The 18,361-nt window shown below is 47.6% G+C and overlaps 1 protein-coding gene across 1 annotated transcript in view; it reads right to left on the bottom strand.

The window, feature by feature from the left end:
* The window catches only part of slc13a3 (solute carrier family 13 member 3), a 65,705-nt gene that overhangs the window by 16,286 nt on the left and 31,058 nt on the right, over positions 1-18,361 (bottom strand). The window contains 5 exon segments of the mRNA XM_073062043.1: positions 194-238; positions 240-356; positions 2,362-2,474; positions 14,773-14,870; positions 15,366-15,470. Coding sequence (XP_072918144.1) covers positions 194-238; positions 240-356; positions 2,362-2,474; positions 14,773-14,870; positions 15,366-15,470 — 478 coding nt within the window.

Below are 18,361 nucleotides of genomic sequence, written 5' to 3'. Positions count from 1 at the left end.
GTTATTATTGATTCCAACAAAATTCTCTTCAATTTGCAACTTTGAAATTTCAACTTTGTGTGCTCCTAGAGTGTGCAAAGTGAAGGTAAGGTTACAAAGGCACTTCGGCTGCAATGTCCTGTGTTTGACAAAGGCACTTAATAAATGCAAGATCTTCTTTCAACTTCTTGTATTTTCAAATGTGGAAACTCACCAGCTTAATTAAAACAGGTAGCAGTATTATAATGGTGGCAGTGTTTGCTGGCAAATTCAGTGAAGCACGTCACTAGCAGAGAGATGAGTAGGAGAGCGATGCTTGGCTTGATGTTCACAAGGGGGTGAAGCTGGTTACTGAGCCAGACGGACAGTCCGGAGGCCTAGAAAGCAAAGGCAGCAGACACAGTAAAGCTCAGAGGTGAATAAAATAAGAACTGAAAACAAAGACATTGTAATAGTTGGAGAAACCAGACACCCTGATTGGTGGTTTTGTTGTCACCATCAGGGCAGTACAGTGGTGTAATACTATTGCAGCATGAGCTACCGGGGTTCGGTTCTGGTGCATCTGGAAGGAATCTGCCCGTTCTCCTCACGACTACATGGGTTTCCTCCGAGTGCTTTGGATTCCTCCCACATAGGGGTTAGTAGGTTAATGGGTCACACGGGTGTAATTGGACCAGAAGGGCTCATTGAGCTGCAGGGGCCTCTTACTGTGCTGTATCTCCAAACCAGGGCTTCCCAACCTGGGGTCCACAGACCCCTCACTTACTGGCATTGGTCCACGGCATGAAAAATGTTGGGAACTCCAGCTCTAAATGAACAAAATGTTCATATCTGCCAACTAGTCTCCCAGTGCTTGAAGACTTGGCCAGGAATCTAGGGTCTGCTAATTCTACTTTGTACCCAATGCAAAAAAATACTTAATGCAACCAATGCTCTGACGTAAATTAATCTGGTTATAATAAGAGGGTAACTCCAAGGGTAGTCACAGCTGAAGGGTGGTAGTGGGGACGAGCTCCCACTGCTAAACAAATGCTCTTCATGGTGTGCGTCTCAAACAGCCTCTGACAACCAAGTCCAACTCCTGGCCTTCACGTGTGGCATAGTTCTTATGCCCGGCGGAGCTGTTCTCACTGACAGGAGAAGGGGCAAAGGAGGGCCACTGGCACCTCAAAACCAGTTGCTCCGGGCAGACGGGGCTCATTAACAACGGATGGTAGCTCATCTAGGAGAGGGCAAACTCTGATTTCAAACCTCCGCTGCCTTGTGGCTATACCCGCTCATGGGAAAGGCTTTGGGAGCAAACCCCGAGGAAAAATCCGGAGTTGGAGTCCCGAAGGCGGCTGACTACTGTACCCGGCATCAGCACGGCAACTCCTGCGATGCTGCTGGCACCGAACTGTATCGACTTCCCTCGTTCCTTTGGATCTGTCATCAGCATGGAGAGGGGGGTCCCACTGCATGGGCAACAGACGGATCTCCATATCAACTCTGCCCTGGCTTGCACCCTGGAGAGGCCGCTCCCGGTGACTACCAGAGGCGCAGTACCCATGGTTGACTACGACTGACGGAGGCCACACATAAGAGGGATTATTTTTTGCCCTTGGCTTCAGTTTGAAGCGTATCGAGATTTCTGACATTTTTAAGTGAGCCCTGTCGATAACCTGCATGATTTTCCACCCCTTCAAACTAATGAGAGTGAACAGATTTGTAGCTCTGCAAATGAAAAATAATTCACAGTCTGCATTCCAAGTCCCGTGCCAAGCTTTGATCTGCAGTACCATGTAACAAGTACACAGATTCAGTAAGAGCAGTAATTCTTTTCATTGTTGTAACAGACTTCCAGGGAGCCAGGCAGCACCATTAATAATTGGACTTTAAGCTGCAAAATCGGTCATTTCTTAAAACAGTATTGTAAGCAAAGATTATTTTGTGGTGGTGCGGTAGCATAGAGGTTAGCATCAGCGATGGTGATTCAGTTCCACCGCTGTGCGTTTTCCCCGCGATTGAGCGGCTTTCCTCTGAGTGCTCTGGTTTCAGCCCGCAGCCCAAAGTTGTACACCGTTGTTCTTTTCCGTGACTTGTGGCTCATTGGATGGCATTTCTGCCATTTCTCAAGCGTTTTCTCTGTTTTTGTTTTACAAGGCTGACTGGCCAGCTCGAGACTCAACCCAGCACAGATGGAAAGCATGCCAGGAGCCAGTCTGATTCTCGGCTGGGACCGCTCGCCTTGAGCCCCACTGTGGATGCCACTACACCGCTGACCGGGCTGGTAGGCTGATCGGTCACGAGGGTGTAATTGGGCCGGAAGGAACTGTTGCCATGCAGTATCTCTAAATAAAATAACAATGAAGTACAAGGATATCAGATCTCTGTGATACATACCTCACAGCCTTTGGCAATGGCGTAACCTCCGCCAAGCAACAGGATCACATTCCAGGGCAAGTTACTTTGGATTTTCGACCAGCTTAGCAGGGGGGGATTTGTTTCCCCTGAGGCTGGAGAAGAACAATTGAGGACAAAACAAGAAGATGAAGAGCATTAATGTCTTGTCACCGCGAAAGCTTGTTAATTAGCAAACCTAGGAAGAAGAGCCAGTGGTTCTCAATGGCCTCAAAAATGACTGACACCTGTAACAGCAAACACCATCCCCAACACCAAGTTATGTGGAACGTTCAAAGCAGGGAAAACCCCCAAGGCACTTCATAGAACATAGAACAGTACAGCACAGCGAAGGGCCCTCTGGCTCATCATTCGTGCTAAACTAATTAAGCGAATTACACCTGATGAAGACTTTGGCCTGTAACGTTGATTGTTTATTCCTCTGCATAGACGCTGCCTGACCTGCTGAGTTCCTCCAGCATTTTGTGCGTGCAATTCTGGGTTTCCAGCATCTGCAGGATCCCATGTGTTTATGACACCTAAACCCTCAGCCTGCACATGGACATTCCTCCATTCTCTGCATGTATTGAGAAGCCTATTAAAACACCCCTATCACATCTACCTCCACCATAAGGAGAATGGGGTTGAGAGGAATAGTAAATCGATGGGCTGAATGGCCTAATTCTGCTCCTTTGTCTGATGGCCTTATAACCATCTCAGGTATGTTACTGGATAACATATAACACAAATCACATCAGAAGATGTTAGGGCAGGTGTTTCTGTGCTTCTGAGCTATTATTGGTGCATAATAAAGAACTTCAATTCCCAGTGGGCAATGGGGGCAGTTCACCCAGAACAGGAAGCTTCAAGGGTGAGCGGATCGCACATGCTCAGTGTTGACCAGATTTCAGTAATAAAATATTCTCGCGTTAAACCCACACCAAGTTTGTCTTTCCTAAGTGCAGACATAACAGAGAGTGATGGTGCTCCGTCCAAGTTCCAATGCTTACTTTCCAATTAAATGTGATAGCCAGTCTATAAAAATCCCAGTTTAAAAAAAAACGGGTTGAGTTTAATCGAGCAAACTTTGCAGCATTTACACGCACATGTTTGACATGTAACTGTTTTTCTCTCTAACAATGTAACATGTAAATCATTTTAATGAATAACGATATCCTTGATAATCCAGGTAAAGAATCACCCAGCACAATCTTCTCTACAAACTCTACTGGTTAAACATGCTTTTTTAGACTGAATTATAAAGCTATGTTAATTATGGATCCCTCAAGGAAAGCAGCATCTGTCGTAACGTGAGTATTATTAAAAGTAAGTTAATACTAATCGGGGAGCTGTTGGTAGCAAGAGGCGGGATCCGGGGTTGGCGGGGTCTTTATTTCTACTCTTTTTACTCCCAGTATGCATTGTATATAGTTCCTCCACCCATGCCGCACGAGGTACCTGGAAGCCTCTGTATTGTAAATATCTTTTGCCGTCCCAGATAAATATGCTCTTTTGGCCATCAAATTGTCGAGTGGTCTTTTCGTAAAGTGGAAGTTACCACATATTTTTGGCGACGAGGTAAACTGGTTTTGTGGACGGGTCAGCCTGTTTCGAACGAGCTGTGAGCGGATGAGGAGACTCGTGTTCGGATGGCTGCATTTGGAAATATCAGTGAGTTCGAGGAGCAAATCGAGGAGTGGCCAGAGTATGAGGAAAGGTTGGGCCACTTTTTCTGTGCTAATGGAATTACTGAGGAGGCTAAGAAGGGCTCTATTCTCCTGAGCGTGTGTGGGGCAAGGACGTACAAGCTGATACAGAACTTAGCTACACTGCAGAAACCGGGAGAAATTCCATACAATGAACTGGTCAAGCTCATGGGGAACCACCACAATCCGAAGCCTTCGGTGATAGTTCAACGGTTCAAGTTTCACAGCCATGTCCGGAAGCCAGGTCAGTCTGTGGGCGATTTTGTGGCAGAGCTTTGGCAGCCGTCGGAGCATTGTGATTTCGGAGCCGTGTTGGATGACATGCTCCGTGATAGATTAGTATGTGGCATTAATAATGCCACCGTTCAACACCGCTTGTTAGGGGAATTCCCACCATTGACTTTCAAGACAGCCCTAGAGATTTCCCAAGGCATGGAGATGGCTGCTGATAATGCCAAGGATATACAGAAAGGGCATGGGGGGGGGGGGGGGGGGTCGCAGTCGACGGCAGCGCTCCAAGTCAGGAGGGAGACTGGTAGACAGGAACAGCGAGCAGGTGGAATGTTTTCGGTGTGGAGGGACGCACTATGCAAATGTTTGTAACTTCAAAGATATTGTCTGCCATGCTTGTAGCAAAAAGGGACATTTAGCTAAAAAGTGCAGGAGTTTAAGGGTAAGGTTAAGCCTGGGCAGGGGAAAGCTCAACAGACTCAGGCAGCCACACACCACCTAGGGGAAGCAGACGAAGAGGCAGCGTGTGCCTACAACATGTTTGGGGTGGAAATGGATGAGGGACCACCTGAACCATATTATGCCACAGTCACTGTCAAGGGAAAGGACATTAAGTTTGAGATTGATTCAGGGGCTACTGCATCGGTCATTAGTGAAGAGATCTACAGGAGGACATGGGGGTCCAACCTGCCTCCCATCAGACCATCAAAGCTCAAACTCAGGACCTATACGGGGCGGTCCATACCTCGTTTAGGGGTGGTATATGCGGACATTTCAGCTGGGGGTCAGAAGGCTGAAGCCAGGCTGGTGATAGCTCAGGGCAGTGGGCCCAGTCTTTTGGGCCGCGATTGGCTTCGCAAAATCTGGCTCAGCTGGCATGAAATTAAGTATGCACACACGACGGAGGACATTCTGCAGCAGTATAGTAACGTTTTCAGGGACGAGCTGGGCACACTGAAGGGCGTGACCGTGAAACTCCATGTCGACCCTGAGGCCACACCACGTTTTTTTAAGCCCAGGTCGGTGCCCAATGCTATGAAAGGCAAAGTCGAGGAGGAGCTGGAACGTTTACAGGGGCTGGGCATCATTGAGCCCGTCCAGTTTTCAAGGTGGGCGGCTCCCATTGTTCCAGTTTTGAAGGCAGATAAAACGGTGAGGATATGTGGGGACTACAAGCTTACGGTGAATCAGGTCTCTAAGCTGGAGGAGCACCCATTGCCACGGGTGGATGACCTGTTTGCGACCCTGTCAGGGGGTAAGCTGTTCACAAAGCTGGACATGAGCCACGCCTACCAACAGCTGCTGCTCGATGAGGATTCAAAGGAGTACGTCACCATCAATACGCACAAGGGATTATTCAAATACAATCACCTGGTGTTTGGAGTGGCGTCTAGCCCTGCCATTTTCCAAAGGACAATGGACTCTTTGCTGCAGGGGATTCCGTACGTAGCAGTGTATCTTGATGATATTTTGATGACGGGAGCATCTGGCTAACTTAGAACAGGTGCTGAAGAGACTCTCAGATGCAGGGCTGTGGTTGAAACGCGGAAAATGTGTGTTCCTGGCTTCGAGTGTGACCTACCCGGGACACAAGATTACAGCTGAGGGGCTTTGCCCAGTGGAGGACAAAGTGAGAGCTATCAAGGAGGCCCCAAGCCCCAAGAGCGTCACTGAACTCAGATCTTTTTTCGGCATGGTGAATTATTATGGCAAGTTTCTTCCGGACCTCTCAAAAGTTTTGGCCCCACTGTATAAGCTGCTTCACAAAGACACTAAGTGGTGGTGGGAAGAAGAGCAGGAGGAAGCTTTCAAGGAAGTGACAGAACTCCTCCACTCAGCGAAGCTGCTTGTTCACTATGACCCAGACAAGGAGATCACCCTTTCATGTGACGCTTCACTCTATGGAGTCGGGGCAGTTCTCTCACATGTAATGGAGGACCATTCAGAGAAGCCTATTGGTTTTGCTTCACGTACCCTGACGGCTGCTGAGAAGGGATCTTCACAGCTAGACAAAGAAGGTCTGGCCATTGTTTTTGCAGTCAAACGTTTTCATCAGTACCTCTATGGATGTGCATTCACAATTTATACGGACCATAAACCACTGATGAGCCTTTTTAGGGAGACCAGATGCATCTCACCGCTAGCCTCAGCCAGGATACAGCGTTGGACTCTCACATTGTCAGCCTACCAGTATACTATAGTGTAGAGTGGGTGGGGATAATGCAAACGCCGATGTGCTGAATCGACTCCCTTTACCTGAGACGCCTGTTACTACGTATGTGCCTCCAGAGACTGTGTTTTCATTGGAGAGACTGTCTGTGACACCTGTAAAGGCGACCCAGATCAAGCAATGGACAGAGAGGGACCCAGTCCTGTCTCAAGTCAAGACTTTTCTTTTACCAGGTTGGCCCAGAGTCGTGGAAGGAGAGGAACTGAGGCCTTATGCCAAACGCAAGACCGAACTGAGTGTGCAGGATGGTTGCATTTTCTGGGGGGCAAGAGTCATCGTGCCTCCCCCTGGCCATTCACAGATTGTGGAGGAAATTCATGAGACTCATCCAGGGGTGTCTCGAATGAAAAGCCTTGCAAGATCCTACGTCTGGTGGCCAAGAATGGATCAGGATCTGGAGAACAAGGTAAAATCGTGCACGCAATGTCAGACCAATCAGAACAGGCCACCACCAGCTCCTTTGCACCCATGGGAGTGGCCAGTCTACCCCTGGTCTGGGCTACATTTGGACTTTGCTGGCCCCTTTATGGGGCAGATGTTTCTTGTAATGGTGGATGAGCACTCCAAATGGATGGAAGCTCACATCATGAGCAACATCACAGCCCCCTCAACCATAGACAAACTCAGGCAAGTGTTTGCAGTCCACGGGTTGCCTGACACTCTGGTCACTGACAATGGCCCGACGTTCACCAGTGAGCTGTTCGGTGAGTTCATGCGGCAGAATGGCATTCGTCACATTTGGACAGCCCCTTTCCACCCAGCCTCAAATGGCTTGGCTGAGCGGGCTGTTCAGACAGTGAAGGAAGGCCTGAAGCAGATAACAGGGGACTCTCTTAGTACCCGGCTTTCACGTTTCCTGTTTAAATACCACCTCACTCCACAGACTACGACTGCATGCACTCCAGCAGAGATGCTGATGGGGCGTAGGCCTAAGTCGAGATTGGACCTGCTGTGCCCGGACATGAAGGCAAAAGTGGAGAGAAAGCAGGAAAAGCAGAAGGAGGGACATGATTAATGTGCGCGAGAGAGACAGTTAGAACCGGATGACAATGTCTATGTGAGAAACTTCAGCAATGGCTCCCTGGGGTTATTCTTAAGCAGAGTGGTCCAGTCTCCTATGTTGTTAAGCTGACTGATGGGCGTGTTTTCCACAGACATCAGGACCATGTGCGCCTGCGTCATGATTCCGGCTCAGAGGTAGACAGTTCCATGGAGTTTCCAATGTTGAGACAGACGACTGGGGAAGCATGTCCACCAGTGACTTTGCGAGAGGGAGAGACACTGGCAGAGGGGTCGGGGTTCCCTGAAGAGGATGGACATTCTCACGTGGACACAGAGACCCCTCTCATGTCCCCAACACCAGATCCACCCACATCCTCACCAGCGGTGCCTGCTGGGTCACCGGGGGTAGTGCGTAGATCGCAGCGCCCTCGCAAACCTCCTGACAGACTGAATCTTTGATTGGATAGTTTTTTTGTTGTTGTTAGATTGAATGTTGAATTTGCCGCGTTTTTTTAGGTGGTTTTTGTATTGGTAACCTGTTGCTAATGATAACACTGTTTTTATTTCCCAGTTCTTCTACATTTGGGGAATGTTGGATTTTAAAGGGGGAGAAGTGTCGTAATGTGAGTATTATTAAAAGTAAGTTAATACCAATCGGGAAGCTGTTGGTAGCAAGAGGCGGGATCCGGGGTTGGCGGGGTCTTTGCTTCCGCTCTTTTTACTCCCAGTATGCATTGTATATAGTTCCTCCACCCATGCCGCACGAGGTACCTGGAAGCCTCTGTATTGTAAATATCATTTGCCGTCCCAGATAAAGATGTTCTTTTGGCCATCAAATTGTCGAGTGGTCTTTTTGTACAGTAGAAGTTATCACAGCATCCATCACTAAAATCTGCACCAATGGTTCATAGGTTTCATTTAATATCTGAGAATGTATATAGTATACACCCAGAAATCCTTACTCTTCACAGACATCCACAGAACAGAGAAAAAAACCCCAAAGAATGAATGCTAGAGTAACATTCAAGGCCCAAAAACCTCCCCTCCCAAGCAAAAGCATCAACCCCCCCCACTTGCTCCGGCAGAAGCATCAACCCCCACCACCCACCATGCAAAGCCCCCAGAGACAAGGATCTCGAATTCATCAAAACCTGCTCACAATACTCCAAGTGAGACCTCACCAGTGCTTTTTAAAGTTTCAACATTATATCCTTGCTTTTTATATTCCAGTCCTTTTGAAATGAATGCTAACATCGCATTTGCCTTCCTCACCACAGACTCAACCTGCAAATGAACCTTCAGGGAATCCTGCACAAGGACTGTGGTGAACTACATATACCTGTCTGGACACACCCCCCACTGCTGACTGCTCCTGTGGCTCCTCCCACAGACCCCGGTATAAAGGCGATTGGGGCCTGAGCCCTGCCCTCAGTCTCCAGGATGTAGTGTGGTGGTCAATTGCTGCTTGTTCTTTCTTCCAGTCAATAAAAGCTGATATCTCGCCTCACATCTCAGAGAGTTATTGATGGTGCATCAATTTTATTGACTGGAAGTTTAAAACATGGACAGCATTTTACGTCCGGAAAAATTAGACCTTGATCCACAAGACTCCGAAGCAGCTCTTGCCTTTGAACTCTGGCTTGCGTGCTTCCAATCATACTTGGAACAGATTCCAGTGACTGAGCCTGCCACGAAGTACAAAATATTACTATCTAGAGTAAGTCCGAAGGTATTCTCCCTTATCAGGGACCTACCGATCTACCAAGGGGCACTGGACGCCCTCAAACGACAGTACCTGTGGCCGGTGAACACCGTCTACGCAAGACATCGCTTAGCGACGCGGCGACAGTGAACCAGCGAGTCGAGCGGGGAGTTTCTCCGAGCCCTACAGACACTTGTGCAGGCTTGCAACTGCAAGGGACTGACGGTGGAGCAGCGTTCAGAGCTGCTGGTAAGAGACGCCTTCGTTACGGGGATCAGGTCAGTGTACGTGCGCCAGTGGCTGCTGGAAAATGCCGATCTTACCTTACGCTCGGCAATTGAGACGGCCGACACGCTGGAGGCTGCTCTGCACAACGCTGATGCTGTCCAGCCACGCGATCCCCCGCCGGTTCCATGGACACCTCAGACCCTGCCACCGCCGGTTCCCGCGAGCGAATTCACCAATGCCGCTGCCAGTCGCGAGTCCACGAACTCCCCGAAACCAACCACAGCTGCTGCCAGTCGCAAGTCCATGCAGTGTTACTTCTGCGGACTCAAAAAGCACCCTGAAAACGCTGCCCGGCCCGAGAAACGACCTGTTCCAGCTGCGGGAAGAAGGGCCATTTCGCCAAGGTCTGTAAGTCTGAACCACGAGCGGGGTCGGGCAGCGCTGCATGTGAGGCATGGGGGCCGCCATCTTGATGCCCACCTTGTGTGAGGCATGGGGGCCGCCATCTTGCCTGCCCGGATGGGGGCGGCCATCTTTGTCGGCGCCACATTGCCCCGCCCCCGACCCACTGGTGCTTACCGGGCACCAAGACGGCAGTTCAACTTTGGCCTCCGTAACCCTCGACCAAAGAGCCCCACACCAGCTTGCAAGGTCAATGATGGACATCCTGGTGGAGGGGCACAGGACTAGCTGCCTGTTTGACACGGGCAGCACTGAGAGTTTTATTGACCCGGACACGGTGCAACGCTGCGGACTCGTGACACGGCCAGTAAGCCAGAGGGTCACCTTGGCTTCTGGGTCGTATTCCACAGACATCCGGGTGGGTTGTGTAGCGACATTGGTGGTGCAGGGCACAGAATATCGGGACTTTGCGCTACTGGTCATGCCTCAACTGTGCGCGCCTGTGCTATTGGGGCTGGACTTCCAGAGCCACCTGAAAAGTGTGACAATGGAGTATGACGGGCCCCTCCCACCACTCACTGTCAGGAATCCTCAGTTTTGTGGGACTTCGTCATATACCCCACTACTGCCCCCACACACACACCGACCCGCACATCCCACCCAGCACAATGCTGACAGCTGCGCTACTGACACCACTTGCAGCCTCTCCACCCTCAGGATCCCTCCCCCACCACTGTTCGCCAACCTGACCCCCGACTGTAAACCTGTGGCGACTAAAAGCAGGAGGTACAGCGCGGGGGACAGGGCCTTCATTCAGTCAGAGGTGCAGCGGCTGCTCAGGGAGGAGATCATTGAGCCAAGCACAAGTCCTTGGAGGGCCCAGGTGGTTGTTGTTCGGATCGGGCAGAAAAATAGGATGGTCATGGACTATAGCCAGACTATCAATAGGTTCACGCAGCTTGACGCGTACCCCCTACCCCGCCTCGCGGATATGGTCAATCAGATAGCTCAGTACAAGGTGTACTCGACCATTGATCTAAAATCCGCTTGCCATCAGCTCCCCATCCACCCGGAGGACCGCCCCTACACCACCTTCGAGGCGGGCGGCAGGCTCTATCACTTCCTGCACGTCCCCTTCGGTGTCATGAATGGTGTCTCTGTCTTCTAGAGGGGAATGGACCAGATGGTGGACCAGTGCCAACTGAAGGCCACATTTCCCTATCTGGATAACATCACCATCTGTGGTCACGACTGGTCGGATCACAACGCCAACCTCCAACGATTTTTCCAAGTGGCCAAAGCCCTGAACCTTACTTATAACAGGGACAAGTGTGTGTTCGGAACCACCCGACTTACTATCCTTGGGTATGTCGTGGAGAACGGGGTCATTGGCCCTGTTAGAACTCCCTCTTCCCACCACCCTCAGAGTCCTCAGACGGTGCCTGGGCTTCTTTTCCTATTACGCCCAATGGGTCCCCCATTACGCAGACAAGGCCCGTCCCCTGGTCAAGTCTACCACTTTTCCCCTCTCTGCCGAGGCCCGTGCGGCCTTCAGCTGCATTAAAGGGGACATTGCCAAAGCAACGATGCATGCGGTGGACAAGACCATTCCCTTCCAAGTAGAGAGTGACGCCTCCGATTTCGCACTGGCTGCTACCCTCAATCAGGCAGGCAGGCCAGTAGCATTCTTTTCTCGTACCCTTCAAGGCCCTGAAATTTGGCAATCCGCGGTGGAGAAAGAAGCCCAGGCCATAGTTGAAGCTATTAGGCACTGGAGGCATTATCTCGCCGGCAAAAGGTTCACCTTGCTGACCAACCAGCACTTGGTTGCGTTCATGTTCAGCAACCAGCAGCGGGGCAAAATCAAAAATGATAAAATTTTGCGGTGGAGAATAGAACTCTCCACCTACAACTATGATATCCTGTACTGGCCTGGGAGGCTCAATGAGCCCCCTGATGCCGTATCCCGGGGAGTGTGTGCTAGCGCACAGCTCGACCAGCTATACACCCTCCATGCAGATCTTTGCCACCCGGGGATCACCCGATTTTACCATTTCGTGAAAGCCCGGAACCTGCCGTACTCCCTTGAGGACATCAGGACAATGACCAGGGACTGCCAAGTCTGTGCTGAGTGCAAACCGCACTTCTACCGTCCTGAAAAGGCACAACTTATCAAGGCCACCCACCCCTTTGAGCGACTGAGTGTTGACTTTAAGGGCCCCCTTCCCTCCACCGACCGCAATGCCTACTTTCTCAACATTATCGACGAGTACTCGCGGTTCCCCTTTGCCATCCCCTGCCCCGACACCACTACCACATCCGTCATAAAAGCCCTGCGCCAGCTCTTCACTCTGTTCGGATATCCTTGCTATATCCACAGTGATAGAGGGTCCTCCTTTATGAGTGACGAGCTGCGCCAGTACCTGCTGGCTAGGGGTATTGCTACTAGTCGAACCACGAGTTATAATCCCCGGGGAAATGGACAGGTGGAGAGGGAGAATGCCACGGTGTGAAAGGCCACACTTTTAGCCCTTAAGTCAAAAGGGTTGCCGGTCTCTCGCTGGCAGGAGGTCCTCCCCGAGGCACTCCACTCCATCCGCTCCCTGTTATGTACGTCCACCAATGCCACCCCTCACGAGCGCCTATTCTCTTTTCCCAGGAAGTCTGCCTCTGGGACCACCCTACCGGCTTGGCTGACATCCCCAGGGCCAGTGCTGCTCTGGAAACATGTGAGGAGCAATAAATACTCCCCGCTGGTCGAGAGGGTTCACCTTCTACATGCGAACCCCCAGTATGCTTAGGTGGTCTTACCTGATGGGCGGGAGGACACGGTCTCCGTCCGCGACCTGGCGCCCGCAGGAGCAGCAGACCACTACCCCGAACACTCCACAGTAACTATGAACCCTGTACCCGAGGTGACACTGCGCACACTGAGCCCTACACAGACTCCTCACGACACTCCTATACCAGGCGTCTCGCACGCGCATATACCAGGTGCTTCACACACGCGTGAGGGATCACTGTCGCCTAGTGGGCTGACACCTCCAGTTAGGCCGGAACCAGCACAACCTCCGTCTCCGGTGCAATCACCACCGGCACCTGTGCAATCACCACCGGCACCTGTGCAATCACCACCACCGGCACCTGTGCAATCACCACCACCTGCACCTGTGCAATCATCACCACCGGCACCTGTGCAATCACCACCACCGGCACCTGTGCAATCACCACCACCGGCACCTGTGCAATCACCACCACCAGCACCTGTGCAATCACCACCACCCACTCCTGTGCAATCACCACCGGCACCTGTGCAATCACCACCGGCACCTGTGCAATCACCACCTCCGTCTCCGGTGCAATCACCACCGGCACCTGTGCAATCACCACCGGCATCTGTGCAATCACCACCACCGGCACCTGTGCAATCACCACCACCGGCACCTGTGCAATCATCACCACCGGCATCTGTGCAATCACCACCTCCGGCACCTGTGCAATCACCACCAGTGCTACGTAGATCGCAGCGACAGATTCGACCACCTGATAGACTTAACCTGTAAATATACTTGTAAGAAACTTCGCCACATGGGGACTCTCTTTTAAAACAAAGGGGGGGGGGGTGAATGTGGTGAACTACATATACCTGTCTGGACATGCCCCCCCTGCTGACTGCTCCTGTGGCTCCTCCCACAGACCGTGGCTTCACCCACGGACCCCGGTATAAAGGCGATTGGAGCCTGAGCCCTGCCCTCAGTCTCCAGGATGCAGTGTGGTGGTCAATTGCTGCTTGTTCTTTCTTCCAGTCAATAAAAGCCGATATCTCGCCTCACGTCTCAGAGAGTTATTGATGGTGCATCAAGGACTCCCAAGTCCCTTTGCACCTCATTTTTTGTATTTTCTCTCTATTTTGAAAATAGTCAGCCTTTCCTTTCTTCTACCAAAGTGCATGACCATACACTTCCCAAACCTGTATTCCCTCTGCCATTTCTTTGCCCATTCTCCTAATCTGTCCAAGCCCTTCTGTAGCCTCTCTACTTCCTCAAAACTACCTGTCACCTGCAAACTTTGCAACAAAGCCATCAATTCCATCATCCAAATCAATGACATATATGTAAAAAAAAAATCGGTCCCAATGTACACCTCTGTGGAACACCTCTAGCCACCGGCAGCCAGCCAGAAAAGGCTCTGTTTATTCCCACTCTTTGCCTCCTGCCAAACAGTTGCTGCTTTATCCATGCTAGAATCTTTCCTGTAATACTATGAGCTTCATGATGTGGCCTCCACCCGTTGTTTCTAAACCCACCCACATCTGCCTTGCACCATCACACCATGTGACATGGAATTTCTGTCGTGTTGCACCATACAAGATACTTCTGTATTTTTCACTCCTCCTCACTCCCTTCTGTCATTGTCCAGTTCCTGGCAACAGGTCATCAACCTAAAAAAATTTCCCTTTCCCCCCACAGAAGCCCAAGTTTCTCAGTTCTTCTAACGTTACTGCTTTTTACATAGAAATCTGTTTAAATCCGTATATTTAAAGTGGAGATGGATTAATATCTTATGAAATTAAGGAATTAGTTATAGGGAAATTTCATAGAACATAGTACACTACAGAACAAAACTTTGTCCCACAAAGTTGGAGCCAACCTTTTTATCTACTCCAAAATCAATCTAACCCTTCCCTCCCACATAGACCGCCTTTTTTCTTTCATCCATGTGCGAGAAATTGAGGCCAGCATATTGACTGATGGATTCCTGCTCCTTTTTTCTTGTGTTTTTTTTTGGTTTTCCCCTCTGTGTCTGTAACTCCTGGCTCAAACTGCACTGGGATTGTTTATCTCCCACATTCCTGACTATTTCCTTCCAAGAGTCTCATCTCCTCCACAATTTGGTCAAAGTAGTTGACGTACCTTTTGGATTAAACCACCACTTCAGCGAAGGCTTTTGGGATGGGAAGAAGCACAGTACAATAACGAACGTCATTCCAGTCACCGCGTCAGATATATAGCTGGAAAAGAGTTTGTACAAAGCTTAGAGAAGGGAGTTGATTTTTACTGGTGACTCCACCTCTGAGGAAGGAGGAAATGGAATTTCAGTCAAATATGTGTGAGGAATTTTTCTCAAACTGCTGGAACGACTCTGTGGGTCGAGCAACATCTGTGGATGGTCAACCCACACTAGAGGAATGGACTTTTGGAACAATACTGAAAAGTTTCTTTACTCAGACAAGTGTAATCTTATTTAATTTTCTACTCTTTTTGTTGTGAATGCTCAGTCTGTGAATATTTTGAAATCTGTTGATTAACAGGTTTTTGACTGTTGAAGAAATCAATGGTGTGAACTGAAATTGAGACGAAGGACAGCCATGATTTTTATTAAATTATCAGATAAAACTGGAAGGCAATATGACCAATTTCTGCCTCCATTTCTGCTATGCATTTTTTTTCAAAATATTTTTACTTTGGCACTTCAGCTTAATAACTTAGAAAGAAGTTTTCCTTACCCCTTCCTGAACAAAATGGCCCATCCGGGAATGAACCTTGGATCTCTTGAGAAAAGCATAGCCGCAAATAAGAAAAAGAAAACTGCAACTGCCCTCTCTGCAAACCTGGAGAGAAGAACAAACACATATTTATAAAACATTTCAGAACGTTCCAAAGCAATCTTTTCCCCCAAACCAGGTACTGGATGAACACTGGTCAATGCATTTTATGCACTAATGAATCCATTTGAAATCAAGGTGGCACAGTAGCGTAGTGGTTAGCACTACACTTTACAGTACAAGTGACCTGGGTTCAATTCCCGCCGTTGCCTGAAAGGAGTTTGTACGTTCTCCGTGACCATGTGAATTCCCTCCGGTTTCCTCCCACAGTCCGAAGATGTAACGGTTGGTAGGTTAATTGGACATTGTAAAGGGATTAATCCCATTGTAAGGGGGATAGGGGGGTTGTTGGGCATTACGGCTCGAAAGGACGGAAGGGCTCATTCCGCACTGCATGTAAATTTAAAAAAAACAATAAAATGTTCACGTTATAGAGATGTAGGAAACAGAGCCGGTAATCTATGCATATAGTAATGTGACAATAATCAAATGACTTATTTGTCGATGATGCTGGTTGGGAGATCTCAACCTCACTTTGCAAAATAGGTTACCGATAATAAGTTGCTAACCACTTACACTTTCGTTAGCCGGCCGAATTCATGCAGTTAAAATGATGATTTTACCAAAATATTAAATGTATTTCAAAATATCCCTTTTTTTTAAACTAAGAAGTTTTTCGATCAGGTTGACTCTATTATTTCATTTTTTGTTTAGAATAATAAAAGACCAAGAATTGGTAAATATCATTTACAGAAATTTAAAAAAGATGGAGGTCTTGCTTTGCCTAATTTAAGAATGTATTATTGGGCTGTTAATATACGTTACAGTATTGAGCTGATAGAAATGAACGACCACCTTGGGCTGATTTGGAACTGAATGCTGTGAAACAGTTTCACTTAACCTCATTATTAGGAGCTTCTCTACCTGTACAACTGGCCAAAATTACTAATTTAAATTATATCCTGTGATTAAGCAGTCATTACAAATTTGGTTCCAGTTTTGTAAGTTTTTTAATCTCAAAAAATTTAAACTTTTTAGTTTAATTTATCAAAATTATTTATTTAAACTTCATTAAGTGATCCTACCTTTCTTCTTTGGAGGAATAAAGGAGTTATTCCGTGAGTTTATTCCTTCACGGATCTTTTCCAAGATGGCTAATTGATGTCTTTTGTGAAATTAGTAACTAAATACTCTCTCTTGTATTCATATTTCCTGCAATATCTTCAGTTCAGACACTTCCTACAAAAATACTTGAGTAATTTTCCATATATACAAGATTCTGACCTGTTAGATATTATTTTAAAAACGAATCCTTTAGTGAAGGGTTTTATTGGGAAAATTTATAATTTATTGTTACAACAGCACAATTACCCTTCACTTAAGATTAAGCAAGGTTGGAAGAGAGAGCTTAACATGACCCTGATAACAGAAGATTGGTTGCGGATTTTGAAGTTGGTTAACTCTTCTTCGATTTGTGCCAATCAGTCTTTAATTCAATTTAAAAGCATACATCATTACTATTTGACAAAGGAGAGACTGTCTAAAATGTTTCCTAATGTTGATAGTCAGTGTGACAGATGTAAAACCGAGACAGTCACATTGACACATATGTTTTGGTCGTGTTCTGTACTGAAACATTTTTGGAAGTCTATTTTCTCTACAATTTCTAAAGTTTTAAAAATTAATTTACAACCTAATAAATTGACAGTTTTATTTGGTATAATCCCTCAATATATTCATGGTATTTCTCCATCAGACCAACATGTAACTGCATTTGTTACATTATTGGCCAGAAGGGCTATTTTGTTGAAATGGAAAGATGCTTCTGCTCCGCCCACTACTATCATCTGATTTGAGTTCATTAATATGGTTTCCTTCCGATTTTTCTTTAAATGGATTTGAGTTGGCGGATTGATGTTTTTTTTATGGAAGCTTGTATGATGTATAGCTCCAGGGTGTTTTTTTTTAAGTTAGTAGGGGTTCTTTTTCTTCCTTCTTTTACTTTCAAAAAAATTCTTAACACTTTATTTTTTCTTCTTATTATTGATATATTGCTTAGCTTTGTTAATCTATTATTTGCTAATTTAATTCCTTATTGCACATAATGACATATTGACTTAATGTATTTTTTTTTGTTAATCTTCCATAATAATTAATAAAAAAGATTTTAAACTGAATAAGTTGCTAACCTTTTGCAGGCATCTGCCTACTTTTTAAACACATATTCTGGTTAAGACACTGCTTAAATCTGTCCTACAATTCTTTGGTATAGCTTTTATATCTACTCAAGATGACCTATGTCTTCGCACAGGTCTTTAATTTAAGACTTCATCCAAAAGAGGTCACTCCATCAACACTACACTAATCTGTCCCATGGATTTGGTGCCATAGTAGATATCACCATGTACTGTGTCGTATGACGTGGGCGATCATGGTCTTTCCATGAGCGTGATTGTCCTAGGACCATGGGGTTCTTCTCACCACCCAGATACAACTAGGAAGTTGCTTAATTTTCTTGGATATCATGAGTTCTACTGTGTGTGCCTTTCCCAGTCATTGGTTCCCAGAAGGTGCTTTACAACACATCTATCCTTCAGTTTTCCCACTCTTTTCCCCACTTTACTACAGAATTTCAGAAGAATTCTCCTGGTGAAGTAACTGACTCTTAAGTATAATGATAACAGGATGTCTACATCTATTGTAGCTGGTGGGATGGAGGTACATCTCCACCAAAGGAGGTGTAAGGTGCTCCTTCCCTCTGCTAGCCTGCGGGTCACCCTTGGGCAAGATGTAGCATCTGCTTAGCCCCCTACCCCCAATATGAAGCCGTAGGAGTAGGTGGTGAATGGTTGTATGAGCAGCTGCTCCACATCACAAGTCCACTGACACCAGGCAGA

The sequence above is a fragment of the Hemitrygon akajei genome, chromosome 11 (assembly GCF_048418815.1).
Source record: "Hemitrygon akajei chromosome 11, sHemAka1.3, whole genome shotgun sequence".
NCBI lineage: Eukaryota > Metazoa > Chordata > Chondrichthyes > Myliobatiformes > Dasyatidae > Hemitrygon > Hemitrygon akajei.
Note: the sequence above shows the minus strand (reverse complement) of the source record. Positions and strands in the feature narration are given on the sequence as shown.